This window comes from Elephantulus edwardii, unplaced genomic scaffold, assembly GCF_000299155.1.
Source record: "Elephantulus edwardii isolate Elephantulus edwardi_28Jun2011 unplaced genomic scaffold, EleEdw1.0 scaffold00030, whole genome shotgun sequence".
NCBI lineage: Eukaryota > Metazoa > Chordata > Mammalia > Macroscelidea > Macroscelididae > Elephantulus > Elephantulus edwardii.
The window spans coordinates 4,686,336-4,709,270 of NW_006399780.1; the positions used below are offsets into that span (position 1 = coordinate 4,686,336).

Below are 22,935 nucleotides of genomic sequence, written 5' to 3' on the forward strand. Positions count from 1 at the left end.
ACTCCCACCAACAGTGAATCAGGGTTCCAGTTTCTCCACAACCTCGCCAGCATTTGTTGCTTGCTGTTCTGTTAAATTTTGCTATTTTGACTGGGTCATCCTCACTTCTAAGGCACTTTCTGGTTGTATTTCTTTCAAAATAGCCTGTCCATTTTCAACACCCTACATCAAATGCATGAATTCTCATTCAGGCTTCCGTTTTCATAGTCTAGCTTTACCTTGTGTATGTCATTGTTAGATGCCATCAAGCTGTCTACAACTCATAGCAACCCTATGAACAACAGATATTCCTTCGCTGACAAAGATGAACTCAATTCCAGCCATGTTATTTTCAACACTTTCATATACGATAATTATGAACTTGTATATGAAGAGATTGAAAATATCATGGCTTGAGTCGGGTACAGCTCAGTTAGCTAAGTGACATCTTTGCTTTTTAAAATTAAAAGTAAGTAAATACTGGTATTCATTTTCTAAAAGTAAGATTGTGCCATCTGCAGATCACAGGTTGTTAATAAATCTTCCTTTAATCCTGATAACATTATTATTTATACAGTCCAGCTTCTTGGATTACTTGCTCAAAATACAGCATGAGTTCTGAAAGGATGCAAACCAGATGCACATTTCCCCCCTGATTTTATTTCTTTTCTTTTTTATTTTCTACTAGCTTATTGACAAAATTTGAATACATTGTTTACAAGAATAAATTCTTTCAATCTCCCTCACCTCCCCACCCATCAAAGTGTACAGCCTGATGATTAATGGCCCTTTCCCCCTGCACATCTGCATCCCTCTGCTTCCAACCTCTACCACTTCTCTTGGATCCTTATACTCATTCTACAACAATGGTTTTATACAATATTTATTTATGGGACAGAGTTAGTTCACTCAGTATAATGCTCTCCAGTCCCTCACAAGTTTTGTAATAATGTACAAAATCATTGCTCCTGCATGCTGCATAGTATTTCATTTTGTGAATGTACCATAATTTCTCAATCCATTCGTTTGTGGTTAGACATTTGGGCTGTTTCCATGTTCTTGGAATGTTGAATAATGCTACCATGAACATGGGTGTACTAATCTCCCTTTGTGCCTCAGTTCTCATTTTCTCAGGGTATATTCCAAGCAGTGGAATAACTGGGTCATATGGAATTTCTATGTTCAGCTTTTTGAGGAAACACCAAAGTGTCTTCCAGAATGGTTGCACCATTTTACAATCCTACCAAATCATTCTTTTGTTCTGTTCACCAAACTGCCACTTAGTATATGTACAAATTCCACATGAGCACAATTTAATGTTATGGAACTCCCAGTCTTGATAATATTGGCAATAATTTGTTATGATCAACAGTCAAATGCATTTGCAGTCAATAAAACACAGATAAACACCTTTGAAATATTCTCTATTTTCAGTCAAGATCCATTTGTATCAGTAACGGAAACTCTCATTTAATATCTTCTGAGTCTGGCTTGAATTTCTGGTAGTTCCTTACTAATGTTTGACTCAGTTATTTTACAACTATCAGAAAAAAAAAATATATATATATATATTTTACAACTCCCACATTCCACTGAATCATCTTTCTTTGGAATGGGCATAAATATGAATTTCTTTTCCAGATAGCTGTCTTCTAAATTTCTTGGCATAGACAAAAGAGTTCCTCCAACATTGTACTTAGTGAAGCATCTCAATTGGTATTCTATCAATTCATAGACCTTTCTTTTCTCCCAGTGCCTTCAATGCAGCTTAAGTTTCTCTTTCAGTACAATAGGCTCTTGATTGTATGCTACCTATCTCCTGAAATGGTTGAATGTCAATCAGTTCTTTTTGCTACAGTGTTTGTATGTATTTATTCCATGTTCTTTTAATGCTTCCTGTATTATTAACTATCAAGGCCTGAATATTTTCAGTTCTTTCAGCTTCAAAAATGTTGAGTATATTCTTCCATTTTAGTTTTCTAACTTCATGTAATTACACATTTCATTTTTAATCCCCTTGTACCACTCTTTGAAATCTGTTTAGCTCCTTTCTTCATAATTTTTATCATGCTTGGAAAGGTAGAGGATTAGCGAGAGAAAGGAAGAATCTCAGAGAGATGTATTGACACAGTGACTGTAACAGTAGGCTCAAGTTCATCAGAGACGATGAGGGTGGCACAGGGTGGGGCAAGGTTAGATCTATCGTTCAGAGGGTCACAATGAGTCATGCTCAACTCTAATGCACCTGAAAACCGCAACAATGTTCTAGATCAAGCTTCAGAGTATCTACTGACATCTATATTATTTATTTTTCTTTTAATTTATTTTCTTAAAATGACTTGCTTTCTTCATGTATGAATGATGTCCTTGATGTAATTCTACAAACCTCCTGGATTCCTACTGTTAATGTTCAATACATCAAATCTGTTTTTTAGATGGTCTCTCAATTCAGAAGGGGCTCAGGGGCACATTCAAGGTTGTACTTTTGCATTCATGAGTTTGTGTTCGTTTTCACAGCTTCAACCTGAGATTCAGCCCTTGCCTTGTCCTGCTAACTACTGAGCTTCTCCATTGTCTCTGTCCACAGATAATCAATTTGATTCTTTCTATTCCATTCAGTGAGGTCCATGTGCTTAGTTATCATTTATCTTGTTGATAAATCATATTTCAAATTGGTAAGTCATTGGTTTAGTAGAATGCTGCTATCATACAATCTCTGGTATCTTTTTTTGTTATCAAGATCATACTTCCCAACTGCTAATCTTTGTTTCAACTTTTACATTTCAAGCACCAGTAATTATCAATTCACCTTGATTATCTATTTGGTTAATTTCAGCCTGCAGAAGTAAATAAAAGTCTTCAAATTTAGTTTCATCTGTGGCATTAGTTTTGGTTAGTGCATAAATTTGAATGTTGTATTAACTGATCTTCCATGTGGGTTAATAACCTATCACAAACAGTGTTGTATGGCAGGGTAGATCTTTTTTTAGTATGTGTGTGATTTTTTTAAAAAGCAACCAATTTTAGGGGGAAACTTGTTGTCACTGTGTATGTAATGTTGGAACTGCTTTTCAGAAGAAGTAAATTAACAGGGAAGAGATTATCCACCCTTCTCCCACAGAGCAGATGCTGAATTAATTTGAACTGTGAGCCTTTGGGATTGCAGCACAGCTTCTTACCACTAGGCCATCAGCATTCCCAAATAGATCTTGAAATATGTATTGATTGAATTGTAGATTTTTTAAAATGTGTTTTAGTCAACACATACATATTTTTCCAATTTTTTAGTGTCCTTTCCTTGAACACTTACTTCAGATACCTGTTTGGTGGTTTCTGGAATTCATTCATCTCCTCTTAGGATGACTGAGTGTTCCCAAACACTCCTTCTATCCCTGCCCTGGGAGACAGATGGAGGGTTACATGCCTGATTCCCCACTCTACCTGGGGACCTGGTCAGGCTGCTTAGAGTCTTTAGGGAGTTATGCTGTGTAGTACGCCCCAAAAAGTATGTACAGTCAAGAATTTGTTTCCAAGATATTCTGACAAGATATCCTGGCAAACAGCAAAGGTCTTGGAATATCATTCCTGCTTCTTTGAGGTGTGGAAGAAGTCTGAGTTGAGATGGTCTGCATTAACAGCCCAGGATAAAAGGACTAAAATGGACCTCCATTCTCTCCTTCCCACGCTCAGGGTGGTCTGAGGAGTAAGTGGAAGAATGGGGTGTGACAGAGTCAGGGCATCACTGCTAACGGAATATTAAGGACCCACTTGCCAATTCCTCTGCATTGGCCTTGTCAAAGGAATATTTTCAGCTTGTCAAGAAGGAAATATGAGATATAAAACCAGTTGCCTTTCTGTTTAAGTTTTGAAAGTGGATTTACTTCATAGAACATAGTTCTAGAGGAAAACAAAGCTCTTTTTTAGACTTAGAGTGAAGACAAGAGCTCTGGTGGACTAGTGGGTAGGGAGTTGTGCTGTAAACTCAAAAGCAGATGGTTTGAATTTACCAGCTGCTCCTTTAAAAAATGATGGACAATCTCCTCTCAGGTGATTTCTAGACTCTGAAACTCCTCTGCTGGTCAGCTATGAGTTGGTTCTGGCTCCACATCAATGGGAGACAGAGAAGACTTCAGGGTGAATAAAGATGAAAAGACAAGCTGTCTATATTATGCTTGAAAGTGTGGATCCTTACAAACTTGTTGACAAACATCTCATAGGTTCTGACTTTGGGCTACTGCATTTGTAAACCATGCACCCAGCTATCCAAAAGATTTGTTATTCCCCCAGGAGAAGTAAAAGATGACACCCAGGAGGCTGTAGTAATAGTCATTGTCAGATAATTTATTCTATATAGTTTACATAACATATACTTTATATATTTATAAGGAATGTTTGCTTTTTTGTGAGCGTATTTTTCTAGGTGAATGGAATCATCATTTTCTTATTTTGAAGTTCATCGTGAGAAGAACATACAGAAAATATATGTCCCATATGTAACATTTTAATGTTTTCATTTTACAGGATAAATTTTGGAAATGGTATATGGGTAAGTTATTTTATTTCCTTTTTCTTTTACATATTATTTCTGATTCCTTTTATTTGCAATGAGATAAGGGAGTCAAATTAAGAAAATTTACTTGCTTAGTGCCAGTGGATTAAGGACTGGTTAAACCTTAATGGATCCAGAACCCCCAAGGGCATTGGGATTGATTCTTCATGAAGATGTGGGTCAGAAAGCGCCCCTGAGACATCATATAAAAAAATGACTTTCAGAACAAGCTTCCGTAATTCTAATAGTTCTAGAGCTCCAGGGGCCTGATGTTAAGAAACTGTGCTGCAATCCCAAAGGCACGTGTTTCAAATCCACCAGATGCTCTGTGGGAAGAAGATAGATAATCTCCTGCTATGTGATTTACTGCTTTTGAAAAACCAGCAGGAGGGTCAGCTGTGGGTCGGTTCCTACTCCACAGCACACAACAACAACAGCATGGAACCTCTAGCGTGGCTTTGTGTAGGGGGAGGTAAGGAATGTCCTCCCCACCTCAACTAAAGCAATTCCTTTTCTTTATCTGTCTCTTGGATTTTCTGGTAAAATTTGTTTTGAAGAAAGGACTAAAAAAACGGAAAAGGTTTTGAAAAGCAATGGCCCAACTCTAGATTACTACAGCTCAAGGCATGTGTAGACATTCCTGTGGTAAGAACTTTTGATGAATGGTGGAGTGCAGGGACTCTGGGTGGCACCAATGGTTAAAGCACTCAGCTTTCAAGGTTAGTGGTTCAAATCCACCCAGAGGTTCCCGGATGATGGACCTGGCACTCTATTTCTGAAAGGCCCAAGGAATTTATTATTCCCCTGAGAAGGAAAAGATGGCATTCTCTTACTGGAGGCACCAGTTCACCTCCCAGTCTCGCCTGGCAGCCAGGAAAACTTTATCAAGTAGTTCTACTTTGCACACGTGGGCAAACAGGAACCGGAAGCAGGGAAATAAAGAACAAGAATGTAGTGAGGAAGAGAAGACAGAGGGGTGTCTGGAAGCATGAGGGGACCACAGCAATTATCTGCCTTGATAACAAAATAGTGTGCTAACTGTAAAACTGTCATGGTAGAGCAAAGAAGAACATTAGGAGCAAGACATGGGGTGAGGTGGGGGTTGGATTAAGAAAGGAGCCTTTCAGGGAATACATGCTGCTAATGAGGTTTCATGCATCTGAACACTCGGGAAGTATCATTAAGCCAGACCAGGAGAGCACGGAGCAACCATGGCCCACTTCCTGTGTACTACACACCTCAGCCCCCTGCAGCCACAGAGCGCCTAGTACACAGGGTCGGTTAGGGATCTGTTCATTGGAAGAGGTACAAATGACCGAGAGGCTTAGAGACTCGCTCACATTACCCGCCCTAAGGTTTTCATCTCCCACCTGTTGTCGTCCTGCTAGGTGGCAGCCAGTGCGCATCCCAGCCTTGCCTGAACAACGGGTCATGTCATGACAGCATTCGAAGTTACACCTGCAACTGCTCCTCTGGCTACGAAGGCAGGAACTGCGCCTACGGTGAGTTCCCAACTCAGCTGCACGCAACCCTGCAGGCAATCCTGGCTTTAGACCACAGCTTTGTCAAGTTCAGGCGATCCTAGAACCCCACTCTCATTCAATCAAGACTTTCTCCTCGGTCAGGACCATTTTCCTGCTGGTTTAAGAGCAGATCCCAGTGTAGGCCCTGTGAGCTGTGTTTGATCTTGCCCCAGATGAAAACCTCTGGTTAAAGCAAGATTCTTCAATGGGTGGGGGCAGGGGCGGGGGGAGTGCGTGGAGGGGGGAATTCATAGGTTATAGTGGCCCTCTTCCCTTCTAAATACTAACATTCTAGTTTTTCAGGCTTTAAGATCCTTTTCCTCTTCTCTCCCCCAACCCTTCACCACCTGATTGATCTATTCATAATCTATTCATGTCAATTTCTAGAATACATTATTATTATTTCATAAGCTGGAGATGCACAGGATCTGGAAAGTAAATTTATAAGGTCTGGAATTTCAGTCAAAAAACATTAATTAGCAACTTGGCCTCCTCACTTATTATATAACTCTGTGATGGTAGAACTCCAGATGACTTTTTCTTTCTAATTATCTCTGTATTAGTGGAGTGCACTTAACAAAACAGGAAACATAATATGCAGGTAACTTTTATACAATGTTGTTATTATTATTATTAGGTGCTGTTGAGTTGAGTACAATCCAGAGCAATAGATCTGAACCCTGTCCTATCCTGTGCCATCTTCACAATCTCTGATACCCGAGCCTATTGCAGCAGTCACTGTGTCAATCCATCTGGTTGAGGGTTAGCCTCTATTTTGCCCACCCTCCACCTTCCCAAGCATGACATCCCTTTCCAAGGAATAGCCTCTCCTAGCAACATGCCCGAAGTACGCAAGAAGCTTTATCATCCCTGCCTCCAAGTAGCACTCTGATTGCACTCTCTTCCAGACATATTTGTTCTTTGACATTCCATGGGATAGTCAATACTCTACTCAAACATCACAGTTTAAAAGCATATTTTTTTTTCTTCTGTCATCCTTACTCATTGTCCAGTTCTCAAATGCACAGGAGGTGGTTGAAAAGACCATTGCCTGAATCAGGCACACCTTAAACTGACATCACTGCCCCTCAATAATTGGAAAGGTCTCTGACTAAAGCCTTCCCCAGTTCACGAAATAGTTTATAAATTTAAGGGTTTATGTTTGGCTAATTTTATGCAATTTCCTGTGCACTATGTGCCAAATATTTTTTGTTATAAAGTAACTTATTTCTCACTCAGTAGCTACTCTCTTTAAATTGCAACATTTATTCTTGCCTTTCTAATATAACAGGTGCTAATGCTTGATAGAACTGTTAAGCAAAAGTATGTAAGCCCTCACTTTGAAAAGTATGTGGAGTCTAAGAAAAAACATATATCATTATTGAATCGGAAAGGTTTCTTTTCCTTTCTAAATTTGTGCTAGATTTTTCAGCTTACTAAAAGTCTCATTTCAAAGGTCACTCTTTTATCCAATTAAATAATACTTTCCAAGAGTTCAGTTATTTCCTAACTAGTGCCAATAAGTAAGAGAAAAATTCTTGCATTTCAGTGGATACAGTCCAGTGTCCACTTGAGGGGGTCTTGGTGGTTAAACATTCAGCTGCTAGCCTAAAGGTTGATAGTTCAAACCCACCCAACAGGACCACAGGAAAAGAATCTCATGTTCTGTTCCCATTAAGATGAGAACCAAGAAGACCCTATTGGACAGTTCTCCTCAACAGCAAACAACAGTGTCCACTTGGAATCCTAAATTCCTTAGTAGGAAATGAGATTAATGATCATTTGTACTTATTGATAGTTACAGTCAAAAAGCTCTGGTAGCCTAGTGGGTAAACAGTTGCCCTGCCAACCCAGTGGCATGTGGTTCAAATCCACCAGCTGCTCTGCAGAAGAAAAATGGGAGTCACCACCTCTTGTGTAGTTTACTGCTTATGAAAACTCTCCAGTAACAACAACACATGTTGCATATTATGATATACTTTCTACATAGTCAGGACTCTTGAGTCATAATAGGTGTTTAGAGGCATTGTGCAACTTTGACTTTCATGTTGACTTTGGAATGAAGCCTATGGATAAGATGGCAACTCCCACTGAAGAATCATATGTCAACTGTCATAGCTCAAGAATGGTGATTCATATTTGTTGGGTATAATAAATGAATGCAGCAATAAGAAAAAGGCATAAAGGAATTGTATTCTTATAGGACCACTAATAATAAGCAGCTTTTGTTCAGTGTGGTAAGATTTCAAAGGACACCTCATTTAAAGTAGTGTTCCATTTCTTGTAGTGCTCTGGTGTCACTGGGGTGAAATCATTCCACTACTAATCAAAATGTCAGCTGTTAAACTTACCAGCTGCTCCAAAAGGCATAAGGGGACGTTGACTCCATCTACTTCCATAAAGATTTTGTTATTGTTATACACTGTTGAACCAGAACCGTCCCAGAGCTAACCCTCTGAGGGCTTTCAGAGGCAGTAAATCACACAGGAGATTACCCAACTTTCTCCCATGGCAGCTGGTCGATTTGGATGCATACCTGAAGGTTGGCAGCCCAGCTGCTGACCAGTAGGACAAATCCTAAGAAGCAAGTCCGTGCTGACCTCTACAGGTGCTGTGCGTCAGATTTAACACACAACAGTGCATTTGGTTTTGTTTTTCATTTTTCCAAAAGCATATCTAACTTACCCCAAGCAGATTCATTTTCTTGTTATTAATGTGATTAGAAACCTTGAGTATTTGCTCAAAGAGGAAAACAAATACTCAAAGAGCAAAGCAAATTCTGAGAATTTGTACTTTCCAAGAGAATGGCAAAACACAAAGTTCCAAAGGACAAGGTGGCTTCAGGAAACACCTGTCCTGTGTTCTGCTGAGCAAACACAGTTTCAGCATTTCTTTTCCCTGTGAGAGTCCAGGTGAAGTGGTAACAGAATGGCAACAGTTATCAGAAGGGTTTTCAAAAGGGCTTGCATTCTTTCTAATAACCCATTTTCTTTTGATTGATAAATTTAAGGCATTCTCAACAGTTTTCTCTTGGGTATACAAATACTAAATTAACATTAAAAAGAATTCTTTTACTACCATCATCACAAAACACTGGATTGATACCTATTGAATGCAAACTTTCAACTACTTCATCTTACTTGGATAGATAATTAGCACCCTTTGGTACGAGCAATCAAGAGATGGAGATATGTGTTACATTAGAAAAGTCTGCAGTCTGGGATATCTTCAAATTATTGAGAAACAATGATGCCAGTTTGAAGACTGAGGTGCACCTGATCCAGGCTATGTTCTTTTCAGTCACTTGTTGTGCATCTGAGATCTGAACAATGACTAAGAATGACAGAAGAAGAATTGATGCAAAAAAAGAGAGAATCGATTCCTTTGAAGAGTGTGAAATAACCCATAACTAAAAAAATATTTAAAAAATAATCAAACAACAAACAGATAGCTCTTCAAGAAGGTGCAGCCAGCATGCTTCCTGGAGGCAAAGATGGTGAAGCTTTGTTTCACAAACTTTGCGCATGTTGCTAGGATAAGCTATTCTTTGAAGAGGGGATTCATGCTTGGAAAGACGGAGACTCAGCAAAGAAGAAGAGACCTTCAAACCAGATGGACTGACACAGTGACTGCAGCAATGGGCTCCATCAAGTGTGTCAGAGGTTGTGAGGACGGCACAGGACAGGACAGGGTTCAGATCGTTTGTTTGCAGAGCCACTATTAGCCGTACTCAGTAGTACCCACCAAAGCAACAACAGATAAAGGACCAGCCAACCAGCGTGCGACCAGTGACAAAATAGTGAGAATCTGACATCTTATAATACTTATGTAGTAGCATGATACTGGTTTCTTGTCTTTAAACACTCTGTAGTAGTTTTTTAAAAATCCAAACTAATTTTTTTTAGAATGATTGAATTTTGTATTTATAATGATTTATTCATTGCAAATACCTTTCTGAAAAGCCACAGATGAGTGATTACTTTACACATGCATCTCACCTGATAGGCTGTTTGTGGAAGAAATCATTGGAGAAGTTCAATATCGGCAGTCAAAACTAGGCCAAGGGCAGACTATCATCAAGTTCAAATTGAGGCCGAAGAAAATTAAGTCCACAGGAACCAAGATATGATCTTGAATCAATACCATCTGAATTCCAAGATCTTCTTAGGAATAGATTTGAGGCATTGATCACCAATGATCAAAGACCAGATGAATTGTAAGATGATATCAAGATATCATTCATGAAGATAGTAAAAGGTCATTACAAAAACAGAAGAGAAAGAAAAAAATCTAAATGGATGTAGGAAGAGACTCTAAAATTTCACTGGAGCATCAAAACACCAAAACAAAAGGGGAAGAGCTGAACTAAAAGAGAAGATTTCAAAGGGCAGCTCTGGAAGACATAGCAAAGTATTATAACTGAAAGTGCAGAGACCTGGAACTGGAGAATTAAAAAGGGAAGAACGCGCTCTGCATTTCTCAAGCTGAGCAAACGGAAAATCAAATATAAGCCTCGAGTCGTAATATTGAAAGATGCTATGGGAATATATTGAATGACCCAAAAAGCATCAAAAGAAGATGGAGGGAATACAGAGAATCACTGTATCAGAAAGAAGTGATTGACACTAAAAAATTTCAAGAAGTACCTCAAGAACAGGAACCAGTGGTAATGAAAGAGGAAATGAAAGTTGCATTGAAGGCATTGGTTAAAAAGAAAGCCCCAGGGAGCTCTGACAGCCCAGTGGCAAGAAGCTGTGCTGCAATCCTAAAGACGTACAGTTTGAATCCACCAGATGCTCCACTGGAGAAGGAGGGGAAATCTCCTCCTATACCAGTTGGATCTGATTCAACAATGTACAAGAAGGAAATTTAAAACATCAATAAATAAATTTTTAAAAAATATAGCTCCAGGAATCAATGGGATACCAACTGACTTGTTTCAGCTAACAGATGCAGCCTTGCATGCACTTACTAGTTTATGTGAGGAAATTTGGAGGATGGCTGTCTGGCCAATGGATTGGAAGAGGTCCATATTTGTTCCCATTCTCAAAAAAGGTAATCCAACTGAATGTGGAAACTATCAAACAACATCATTAATATCACATGCAAGCAAAATACTGCTGAAGATCATTAAAAAAAAACAGCTGGAATATACATAAGTAAAGAACTGCCAGAAGTTCAAGTGAGATTTAGAAGACACTGTGGCATCAGCAACATCATTGGTAATGTCAGATGTATCCTGGCTGAAACTAAGGAATACCAGAAGAACATCTATTTGTACTTTATTGACTGTGCAAAGGCATTTGACAAACTGTGGCTGACATTGAGAAGAATGGGAGTCCCAGAGCACTTAATTGTGCTCATGCAACACCTATACCTGAATCAGGAGGCTGTTGTGCGAACAGAGCAGGGGAACACTACATGGTTTAAAATTAAGAAGAGTGTGCATCAGCATTGAATTCCCCCTCCATACCTATTTAATCTGTATGCTGAGCAAATTATTCAAGAAGCTGATGTCTGTGAAGAGGAATGTGGCACCAGAATTGGAGAGAGACTCATCAATAACCTGTGTTAAGCAGACGACACAACCTTGCTTGCTGAAAGTGAGGAGGACTTGAAGCACTTGTTGCAGAAGATCAAGGAATGCAGCCTTCGGTATGGATTATATCTCAATGTCAAGAAAACAAAGATTCTTAATAGGCAGTGCCATGATGCATGGAGAGGAGATTGAAACTGTCAGTAGCTTCATCTTGCTTGGATCCACAATAAATACCTTGGTACCAACAGTCATGAAATAAGAATTATATTGCACTGGGAAAATCTGCAGTTAGGGACCTCTCTATTGAGGAGTAATGATGTCTGAGGACTAAGGTGCATCTGATTCAGGAAATAGTCTTTCTGATTACTTGCTATCTGAGAGCTTGACAGTGAATAAAGGTGACACTTTTGAGCTGTGGTGTTGGAAAAGAGCACTGAACATTCCATGGATGGCCAAAAGAATAAACAAGTATGTCTTGGAGAGGGTGTAGCCGGTGTGTTCTTTGGAGGCAAGAATGATGAGACTTTGCCTCACATGCTTCAGGCATGTTGCTAGGAGGGGAGATTCCTTGGAGAAGAACATGATGCTAGAAAGAGTGGAGGGTCAGAGAAGAAGAGGAAGTTTACCCTCAACCAGTTAGACTGATGCAGTGACTGCCACAATGGGCTCTCATGTGTCAAGAAGTGTGAGGACGGCACAAGATAGAACAGGGTTCAGATCTTTTGTTCATAGTGTCACTATTACTTGCCTTGACAGCACCTAACAACAAAGTGATTTAAAGAAGTATTTTAAGAGATATTAATTAAGAAAGACTCTTGCTTGTCACTAATAGTGTAATAGGAAATTAATTCCTCAATTAATAGATACTAACTTTTCAAAATGCCTTAAGCTAGATATAAAACTCATGTTTCTTTTTGTAATTTGTTAAAAGGAAATAAGTTTTTTCTTTTTTTCCCTCTTAGCCTAGTTATTGTTGTTGTTATGTGCCATCAAGTTGCTTGCAACTCATAGTGACCCTATGTACAAGACCCCTAAATCCTGTTCTATCCTATGTCAACCTCACTGTCTCTGACACCTTCTCCATTACCCAAATCACTGAATCAATCCATCTCATCAAGCAAGGGTCTTCCTCTCCTGCGCTGTCCCTCAACAAGGTCTGGTCCCTCCTTTGCCACATGCTCAAAGTATGTCAGACGAAGCTTCAGAATCCTTGACTCCAAGGAGCAGCCTGGCTTCACCCTCTATAGGATGAACCTGTTTGTTTTCCTAGCAGTCCGTGGTATATTCAACACTCTTCTCCAGTACCACAGCTCAAAGGCACCAATTCGCTTTCTATCATCCCTAGTCACTGTCCAACTCTCTGGATCATAGCATACAATTGCAAAGACTAGACAAAGTGATTAACTAACTTCCTTATTAATGTTGTGCACCCATTAGGCAATTTAAAGAATTCACTAATGGAGGTTTTCTTTATTCTACCCAGAAATCTACAGTTGAGCTGTAATCCCCTCACGGCCTACATTTTGCACCTGGGAATTACTGCCCTTTGGTCATAAAACATTGGATAGCTCCAGTTCTCTCAGGTCCTTGACAAGGCTGGGCTTATTTGCCCTGCACCTTCACCAGGCCCAGGCAGCTGGACAAAGAACACACACTCTGTGAGAATTCTCACTCATTGCCCAAGTTCTCTCTACGAGCTCCACAGCCTCTAACAAAGCACACCCCAATTTATGAAGTTTATGCTCCCTGTCTCTCATATGCAGTCATATAAATAAACTTCTGCTCCAAGATTAGTTTTTTAACGAGAAAAATAGCAAATCTGTATTTCTCCATTAATCATCTCCATTTAATAGTTATTGTCAACAAATTTACAAAACAGATTCTCAAAACTACATCCAGTGCAGTGTCTGTGGTTTCTGTGTCACAGAGAGAGCACTAATAAATTTTCACCTCAGGGTGGCAGGGAGGAGGAATGATGGTAGATCTCAATACTAAGGCTAAGGCGAAGTTAGATTTTTCAAAGGTTGAGTATAAGGGTTGTTACTCACTAAACTTTTGATTTTTATTTTCCTGAAACATAAAAAATGGAAAAGATGTTTATATGAAAAGCCAATGAATTATCTGAAAAGAATGAGAACATCTGGACTGAAAAACAGAACCAAATCGTGCAGGGAGATTATAAAAATGATTATATCTCCATCTTAGTAATTTTTAAAAAGCTCATCAAACTCAATGTTTTGTTTTTAAAGTATTTGAGGGAAAGTTTATAATTAATATTGGGTTTTCATTCAAGTATTCATAGATACTGTTTTTTATAATACTAATAATGATTAATATAATTCATTATGATATCTACGTGAGTTCTAGTGGCCTAGTGATAGGAAGGTTCACTGTAGTCCTAAGGGCCCTGTGCTCAAATCCAACAGCTGCTCCTCAGGGGAAAGGTGAGCAATCTCCTATGTGAGTTATTGTCTCTGAAAACCCACTGGACCGTGGGGTCAGCTACGAGTCAGTTCTGACTCCACAACAAGATCAACCCCTTAGATCTCTGGTGTGTGGTCCATAGGGAGTAGCACTGCTAATCCAAAGTCTGCACTTCTCTAGTAGTTCAAATCCACCGACCAGTGCTATGGTTCTGACTCCACAGCAATGAGTTTGAATTAACCCTTTATTGTATATTACTTTTTCCCTTCACCCATTTACCTATTTGTTAATTTTCAGTCCTCCATTCTCTCCCTTCCCACCTCTGTTAACCACCCAGGAATGATTCCAGCAGTGTGTGTAAACCTTCCCTCAGCTTTTAAAATAGTGGTCTTTCATATTAGCATTTGTGTAACATTGTGGTTTGTCTCTGTGGGTCTTGGTGATCTTTTTTTCCCCTTTTCAGCTAAAAATGAATGTTACCCAGAGAGAACTGATGGGTGTCAACACTTCTGCCATCCAGGACAGGATTCCTACATGTGCAGTTGTGCTAAGGGTTATAAACTCGGTGCGGACGTAAAATCATGTATTCCAAAGGGTAAGATCTCAAATGAGAAAAAGTAGTCTCATCCCTGCAATTGTGAACCCCCTTTCCACACATGTTTTGTAGGAACATTCTAAAGGTGTATCTTTTTGTAATTAGAAGTAACTATAATTCCATTTATAATCTTGCCTCCACAAGAGAACAATGAAGGTGACCCCCCCAACAGTGCAACTTTTCTTTCTCAAAAACAAAACAAACAAGCCTAATTCACTGAAGTCCAGGCACTTCTGACTCATGGTGACTCTGTCTTGCATTTCCAAGGCTATAAATCTTCACAGGACTCCCAGAGAGCAGATGGTAGATTCAATCCCCTAAACTTTTGGTTCAACTACCAACTGACAGCCAACCTTCCAACAAGTTTCCTGAGGCTGTAAATCAAATGGGAGATTGTCCATCTCTCTTCTGAGGAACAGCTGGTGGAGCTGAACTTTCCACCTGTGGATTGGTAACCTAGCTCCGTACCCTCTAGGCCACCAGGATTCCTTTCATTGCTAGACTTGTCCAAGTTAAGTTTTCTGAGCCAATCTGGAAGTACCATTAAAGAGTCACCTAAAGTATTTCATTTCACTGTGTTCAGTGTATGCATAAATTATCACAAAATAATCAGCATCAGGGACTAAAACTTCAGTAAGTTAACATGCTCAAAACCTGATGTTTGACTTGGAAAGTACTAAGTTTTCTCCTAATTTTATCTTTACAAATGAAGAGAAGTGTGCATGTGGACTCCTGGATCTTGAATGCTTCATGACACTAAGGAAAAACTACCAGAAAATTCAAAATTTCCCTTGGCAGGTAACTGAATTTTTTCCCCTAAAATGTGTTTTATATTACAAAATACTACCTGTGTCTACTCTCTTACAGGAAAAGAAATGTAATGTCTAAGTAGAAATACAACAATTAAGTAAAACAGACATAGTGAGTTAGGTGAACTATTTCCTAATACTCTGTATCACATTTTCAAAACACTTTCTCAAGCTAAATTGACAACCTGAATGGTCTTTACTATTTGTTTTAAAAATTAAAGTCACCCAGGACCTTTCTTATGTACTTGAAAAACTGTCAGTCATGTCATTCCCCACCCCAACCCATGCCATTTTTTAAAGGAACAAACATCCTCAAGGCCTGGCTTATATCAGCACTTGAGTCTGTAAACCACTCCGGTGTAACACCACTGTGTTTACATCATGCCATCCAAGCATCTGGAAAGCCAAGTCAAGTCTCCTCTTAACCTCCTTGGACTGGATTCCGGTTGCATTCTTTTGTTCACTACATTTTCTCTTTGGCATTCATTTTATTATTTTCCTCTCCCCACTCCCCACTCTTGACTGGTTTAGAAGTAAACACTATTTGTTACTCTTAAAAAAGTGTAAATGCTTGCAACAATGAATGAATATTAAAGAAAAAAAATGAATGTGAACTGGAGAGGTGAATAGAGGAGGAGGGAGGAAAGTTTGCAACAATGAATGAGTGAAAATCTAACTTTTCTGTAAACTTTCATTTCATTTCACAATTAAAATTTTAAAAAATTAAAAATTTACTCGACAGCACATGACAACAAATGCCTATTTAATGTAGCAGTAAAGAATTGGTGTTTTTATAATTTTCTCAAATAATTTGAACTACTTCAAACTAGACTCACTTGCTATTTTCATCACTTTTAAGCTCTCTAAAAAGTATTATCACTATAATTTTATACTGCCAAATTGGGTTTAAATATTCCTGTGTTTTTCATTTTTCCTGTACCTCAGAGGCTTCTCTGATCATATCCTTCTGCCTGTAATATACTCTTTAGGAAAAGTCCTGTCAATGGGTTTTGAGTCCCTGTGGTTACACAAAGTAAAAGCAAGGTAAAGTCAGTTTAGTGTCTTTTACTTAATCTAGTAATGCAAATACAACATTATTATTTCAGTATGTAATGAAAGTAAAAATAATTGAGGATACTTCTTTCTCTTGAAAGTATAGGACTGTATCATAAAACTCTTGCATATATTTTTTAATTCGTGTTGTTTCTGTTATGTACCATCCAGTCAAAACAGACTCACAGCTGATCCTCCAGAGGGTTGTCAGTCGGTGAATGACACAGGAAGAGATTTCCATCTTTCTCCCACACAGCAAGTGGTGGATTGAACTGTGTGTATTGACGTTGGCAGCTCACCTCATGACCACTAGACCACCAGAGCTCCATGTTGCTTTTTGTATTTTCAACTCATATTGTTGTTGCTACTGTGGAGTATGATTTATAGTGACCTTATGAACAATAGGTCTGAACCCTGTTCTCTCCTGTGCCATTCTCACCATCTCTGATATACTTAAGCCCATAGATGCGGCCGCTGTCAATCCAACTCATTGAGGGTCTTCCTCTCCTCTTCTGACTGCCTTTCCAAGTATGCTGTCCCTTTCCAAGGAATAGCGCCCCCTAACAACATGGTCAAAATATGAAAGTTTCATCATCCTTGCCAACCAGGAACACTTTAGCTGCATTTTCTTCAAGATATGTCTGCATGTTGTTGTTGTTAGGTGTCATCAAGTATGACTCCTAGCAATTTCATGAACAACAGGTCTGAACCCTGTCCTATCCTGTACCATTTTCACAATCTCTGATACACTTGAATCCATTGCTGCAATCCGTTTCAATCTACCTAGTTGAGGGTCTTTCTGTCCTCCCCTGTCCCTCCACCTTTCCAAGCATGATGTCCTTCTCCAAGGAATACCCTTTCCAGCAACATGCCCAAAGAATATGAGATGAAGTTTCATCATACTTGTCTAAAAAGAGCACTCTGGCTGCACCTTCTCCAAGATATATTTGTTCTTTTGGCAGTCCAAGGATATCTTCTGGACTCCAACACCACAGTTCAAAGGCATCTTTTCATTCACTAGCTATGTTGCTGAGAGTTGGATGACAAAAGAAAAATTGGTATCTGCATGTTCTTGTTGGTGGTGTGTGCCTTCAAGTCAGAACTGTCCTGTAGCTGACCTCCAGTGGGTTTTCAAAGGCAGTAAATTGCAAAGAAGACTTCCCATCCTTCTCCTGTGGAGCTGCTGGTGGATTTGAACCATGTGACTTCAGGATTGCAATACATCTTCTTACCATTAGGCTACCAGAGCTCCCTATCTTTATAGTATGTCTCAATTTGGACTAGTGATGGATTGATTGAGTGGGGAAATGAAGGTAGGTGTGTCAGAGACAATAATGTTGGCACAGGATAGAATAGGTTTTAGGGCTATTGTACATAGGGTTTCTGAGTCACAAGCAACTTGATGGCACATACCACCACCACATAACAGAACAGGTTCAGAGTAGTGTGACTATAGATATCAGTAACATTTCAAATGTTCAATAATCACAAACAACTGTGACTCTAATGATGGAAAATATTAGAGGCTTCTTTGTTGAGGGGCTGGGAACCATTAGCCCTTTATATTTTCGGGTTTTGGGAAAATACATTATTTCACTCTATCTTACCAAAAGTTTTTGAGTGCTGAGTTCTAGGTGGATGTTTTCCCTACTAGCTCTTAAAGAGTTCATTTCAGTGTCTTAGAACTTTCATTGTTGGTGAGAAAGTTGTCAATTTTATTACTATTTTGTCAAACATTTCACTTCCTCCAATATTATAAACTCTACAGACATGTTTCTTTTTGTTTAAGCAACAAGTTATGCTGGTAGATTTAAATAATAAGGAAAATTTCAAAATACATACATACTGAAATGCAGATTTGTATTTAATTGAATATATTTACCATTTCCAGTGTTTTAATTCCATCTATACAGTATTAGTTTCCTTCTGCCCAAAGCATTTCTTTTAGTTAGTATTTATGGTGCAACACTGCTGCTATCTTTCAGCTTTGCATTTCTGACAATCTTCCATCTTCACCTTTGAAAAATACAGGCTCTCCCTTTTTCAGTGCTTTACACATTCCAGCAACTTATTTTCTTCTGTCATCACATGTTGTACCCTCTTTCTCCAGACTACACTTAAAATTTTCTTTTTATTACTTATTTTGAATAATTATGTCTTGCTGTATTTTCCTTCATGTCTCTTGTGCTGAAAATTTGTTGCATCTTGGATGTTTGAGTTTATAGTATTAATCACATTGAGAAAAATTTTAATCATTGTTTTTAAACTTCCCACCCTCTCTTCACCTTGGAAATGCTTAATCATTTCAGGTCCAGTTTTTAAAGATTCATTAGCTAGGAACAGCAATAGTCGGTCTCTGCAAGATTATTCCCTAGAATAAATACTAAAGAGCCCTGGTATCACAAGTGTGACATGTTGGTTTCCTAACACAAAATTCAGCAGTTTAGATCAACCAGCCACTTCACAGAATGATGAACGATCTTCTGTGCAGAGTTAGTGTCAAAAGTCTGGTAAGAGGGTTGCCATGAGTCAGAATAGGCTCAGCAGCAGGGGGCTTAGAATCATTGCTGAAGTAAGACTCTTTTTTATTACATTCTACTCAAGGTCCTGTGAAATCATGAGGTTTCTCAGTGCAGCTGGTGGAAACAAAACACTACTGTACCCCTATCTTAGTGCTCCCTCTTAACCGTTGAGTGTCTCCCACATCCCCTTGTGACCTTAAGTATACCTACTCCTCACTTACTGGCATGGTTAAGTTTCAAAAACCAGGTAAATTTTAAAAAATTGTTGCTATGCATAAATGACTGAATCCTCAATAATTGCCAAAAAATGAGCATCATGACCCAACCAGTTGATACACACACAGTTAATGTATGGAGATTGCAGAATAGAGTGGTTTTCTTTTTTATTATGTTGCAAATTCAAAATGTCAGATGAGGTAGGAGAGGTATGAGGATTCTTTCCCCACAGCATATGTTAATACCCTGCTGAAGAGAGACCTATGTCCAGACTTCCCTCTCTCCTTTCCAGTATGCTTTTGGTATGGTCCTGCAAACTAGCCATTTTCATCTTCCTAGGCTTCCAGCTTAGGAAGCATGCTCAGTTCAGGGAGTATTGTTTTTGCCTAGGCTATCACTTTTTTCCTTGTGTCATGGAAACTCTCTTATGGTAATACACAAAGGTATTTCTCTCGGAGATTACAGTTCTGTGTTGCCACTGTGTTGCCAGATGTCCAGTGTTTCAAAAACCATGCTTCACATATTGTGTTTGTTTCAGGTGACAGGGCAGACATGTTATTCCTTGTTACTCGGCCCTGGCCGCCTGCAGGTGAAGAATCAGCTCTTTATTATAGCTAAGCAAACCAAAATTTTAGATTGTCAGAGACTTAGAATCATATAGCCAAGTGGTGGAGTGAGATTTAGACATCTTTCATTTGTTTCTGAAGCACGATTTTAACCTCCAGCTACGCCACTTTCTAACTGTGTACATTGTCAGTAGCTATTGTCTGTTTTGCCTTTTAAAGGTAAAATTAACAAACTCCGAAGGAAAACACTTCTGTGGTGGTGTTCTAATACAGGAAAATTTTGTTCTGACAACAGCAAGGTGTTCACTCATGTACAGAAATATTAGCGTGACAACAGGTAAGTATTTTATCATTAATTTTCATAACACTGGAAAATTACCCTAAGAATGACAATAATAATTTAAAAACTGTCTAATCCAGGACAGAATGAATTTTGCTTCAATACTGAGGTACCTATTATAAAATCAGAAAGTGTATGTAAAACATCTAGCAGAATATATAGCAAGAGTACTAAGTAGGCAAACGATAATCAACATTTAGTACTGTTGTTGTTGTTTAGTGCCATCAAGTTGTAGGTGACTCATAGCGACCCTTATGAATAAGACCTGAACATTTCTATAACTTTCCTTGTTTCTCCAAGTTCATAGGGTTTCTGGAGGCAAGCTATTTCAGAAGTGGATGCCACTCCTGCTTCCAAGCTTGTTTTAATCGGGGAGCTACACCAAACACTGTCTGCCATGAGTAACCATTATCACATTTGATGCATCAGTGTCACAGTGTTTAGCATCACAGCCACGAGTTACCTCTGTAGAGCAAAAGAACAGACCAGTGATACACCACTTAGGAGATTATTTGACCAAAATCAATAAAAAACAGGCCCGAGGGCTACAGATTAAAATCAACCACCTTTGGCTTGGTAGCATCACTTTCTATCCACCAGGCCAACTGAGCTCTATGTTGTTATTGTTAATTGTCATCGAATCATAGGCGATTCATAGCGACCCTTTGGATAAGAATGAAAAGCCTCCAAAAATAATTCACTGACATTTAAATGGAGCAGCTATAGCGTAAAAGACAAAAAAGCTGAAAGTTGGTTAAGTCTGGTAGTAATGTGATCCTGGGTTTAGTACCTGACTTATCTGTGCTTATTTTATTATCTATTAAGAACTAATTTTTATTCCACAGGAAGGTTATGAAGGTTAAAAATTTAATCTTGACTTGCTTGGGAAAGTTTCTCATAATTTCCTAATTTTTTGTAATTTAGTTTTAGTATTATTTTTCTCCTCCTTCTTCCAACCATCCTTCAATTATCTTCTCACTCACACTGGCAATAGGTAAACCCAGCAGAATTATAAGGTTACTTTTATCATTGAGGAAGCTTCAATATCAGAGATATACACTCATTTATACTGTGTATGTATGTGTGTTCCTCCAATCTAACCTCTCCCTCCAAAAAAGGACTCTACAAAACATCTTTTAGAAGGACAGTGTGAGGAGAGGTCATGGAAATGAGAAGAAATACTTCTTGTTATTTACCTTTCAATCCCCAGGAAAAAGCTAATGCAATTAGACAGGGTATTTTCTACTGTATTAAGGATCTGCTTTTGTAACATGATTCACTGAGAAATTAATTCCTAATTATTATCTTGACTTCAAAAAAGCAAACTTAAAAAAACTAGTGATTGTTCTTTATTTCAGATTTCAATAGAACCAGCAATGACCCAGTGACAATCCAGATAAAGAAAATGAATGTGCATATGAGGTACGATGAAGACACTGGGGAAAATGACGTGTCGCTGTTAGAGCTGGAGGAACCCATTCAGTGCCTCAGCGAGGGGCTGCCCATCTGCATACCTGAAAATGACTTTGCAGAACACGTTCTAATTCCAAGGAAAGTGGGCCTCGCCAGCGGCTGGACCGTCAATGGGACTGAACTGGGCGACTCACTAATGAAGTTGTCAGTTACACAGTTTGATGGTGAGGAATGTGAAAAGGCACTTAATGTGACAGTCACGACAAGGACGTATTGTGAGAAGAGTGAATCCACAGCTGGGCAGTGGGTGGAGGGAAGCATTGTTGTAAGAGAATACAAAGGCACTTGGTTTTTGACAGGGATTATGTCCTCACCTCTAGAAGAGCAAGAACAGATATTTCTTTTCACTAAGATTTCAAGATACTCCCTCTGGTATAGACAAATAATGAAATAAGACTGGGGAACTAGGGAGAGTAAGATATGTGATAAAGTTTCAAATTGTAACTGAAGCCATGGGGCAAACTGAAACTTTAACAACAATACAACCAAAAGGCTGTTAATGCTTCAGAAAGTCTAGTCAGCATGCCAACTATTAGAGTCCCTGCTTGTTGGATCAAACTACGTGCTGTGATAGTTTCTGTATAACTTTCTTATTAAAACAGAGTTTTTAAAAGAGGAAGTAAGATATATATGTCTGATGGGCTCACGCGTGCTAGATGACGAAGATGGCACGGGACAGGACAAATATAGGTCTGTTGTTCATAAGGCCACGATGAGTTGTACTCAATTTGATGGAACCTAACAACGTTGTCATCATTAAGACAAAAATCTTCAAATGAGAAACGATACAGAACAAAAACTGTGCTGCTTTGATTTGTACTAAAATGAAAAGTGAGAGGAGCTGGGTAGAAGTGACGTATCAGCGCACATTTTATGTTAATAAAAGTGAGTAGCAAAATTGCTCTCAACAAAGTGTCTGTAACTTCTAGTCAAACCGCTGTAGTGTAATCAAACAGTGATCACAGGCTAAGTGGCTCCATGGAGAAAGTCTACCAACTGCAGACACAGAGTGCTGGGGTGAAGGCTGTCTTTTCCTAAAGAGGAAGAAAAGGTTTTAAAGGATTTAAACATGTAGGCTAATATAAATATCCTCTGTGGTTGAAGTTTAACCAATTCTGATTTTAAACAATTCCTTATTATTCTTAAACATACAAAGCATCTCTTTTATTTTTTAAGAAAACTAAAGCCAGAAGTAAACTTTTCTGTGAGGAGTAGTAGTAGTAGTCAGCACATGGATTGGTCTAGTTCTCTGAAAGAACTGGCATTGCTAATCTAACTGAGACTAATGGGGAGAACGATAGAGAACTAATATAAATTTAAATGTCCAATTGAAATTTAGTTGTATTC

General features: G+C 38.7%; 1 protein-coding gene across 1 annotated transcript in view; it reads left to right on the top strand.

Annotated features, from left to right (window-relative positions):
* PROZ (protein Z, vitamin K-dependent plasma glycoprotein) overlaps positions 1 to 21,982 on the top strand; it is a 35,416-nt gene extending 13,434 nt beyond the window's left edge. The window contains exons 3-8 of the mRNA XM_006883806.1: positions 4,501 to 4,525; positions 5,917 to 6,030; positions 14,478 to 14,609; positions 15,322 to 15,407; positions 19,995 to 20,116; positions 21,490 to 21,982. Coding sequence (XP_006883868.1) covers positions 4,501 to 4,525; positions 5,917 to 6,030; positions 14,478 to 14,609; positions 15,322 to 15,407; positions 19,995 to 20,116; positions 21,490 to 21,982 — 972 coding nt within the window. The remainder of the gene's footprint in view (positions 1 to 4,500; positions 4,526 to 5,916; positions 6,031 to 14,477; positions 14,610 to 15,321; positions 15,408 to 19,994; positions 20,117 to 21,489) is intronic.
* The last annotated feature ends 953 nt before the right edge of the window (positions 21,983 to 22,935 follow it).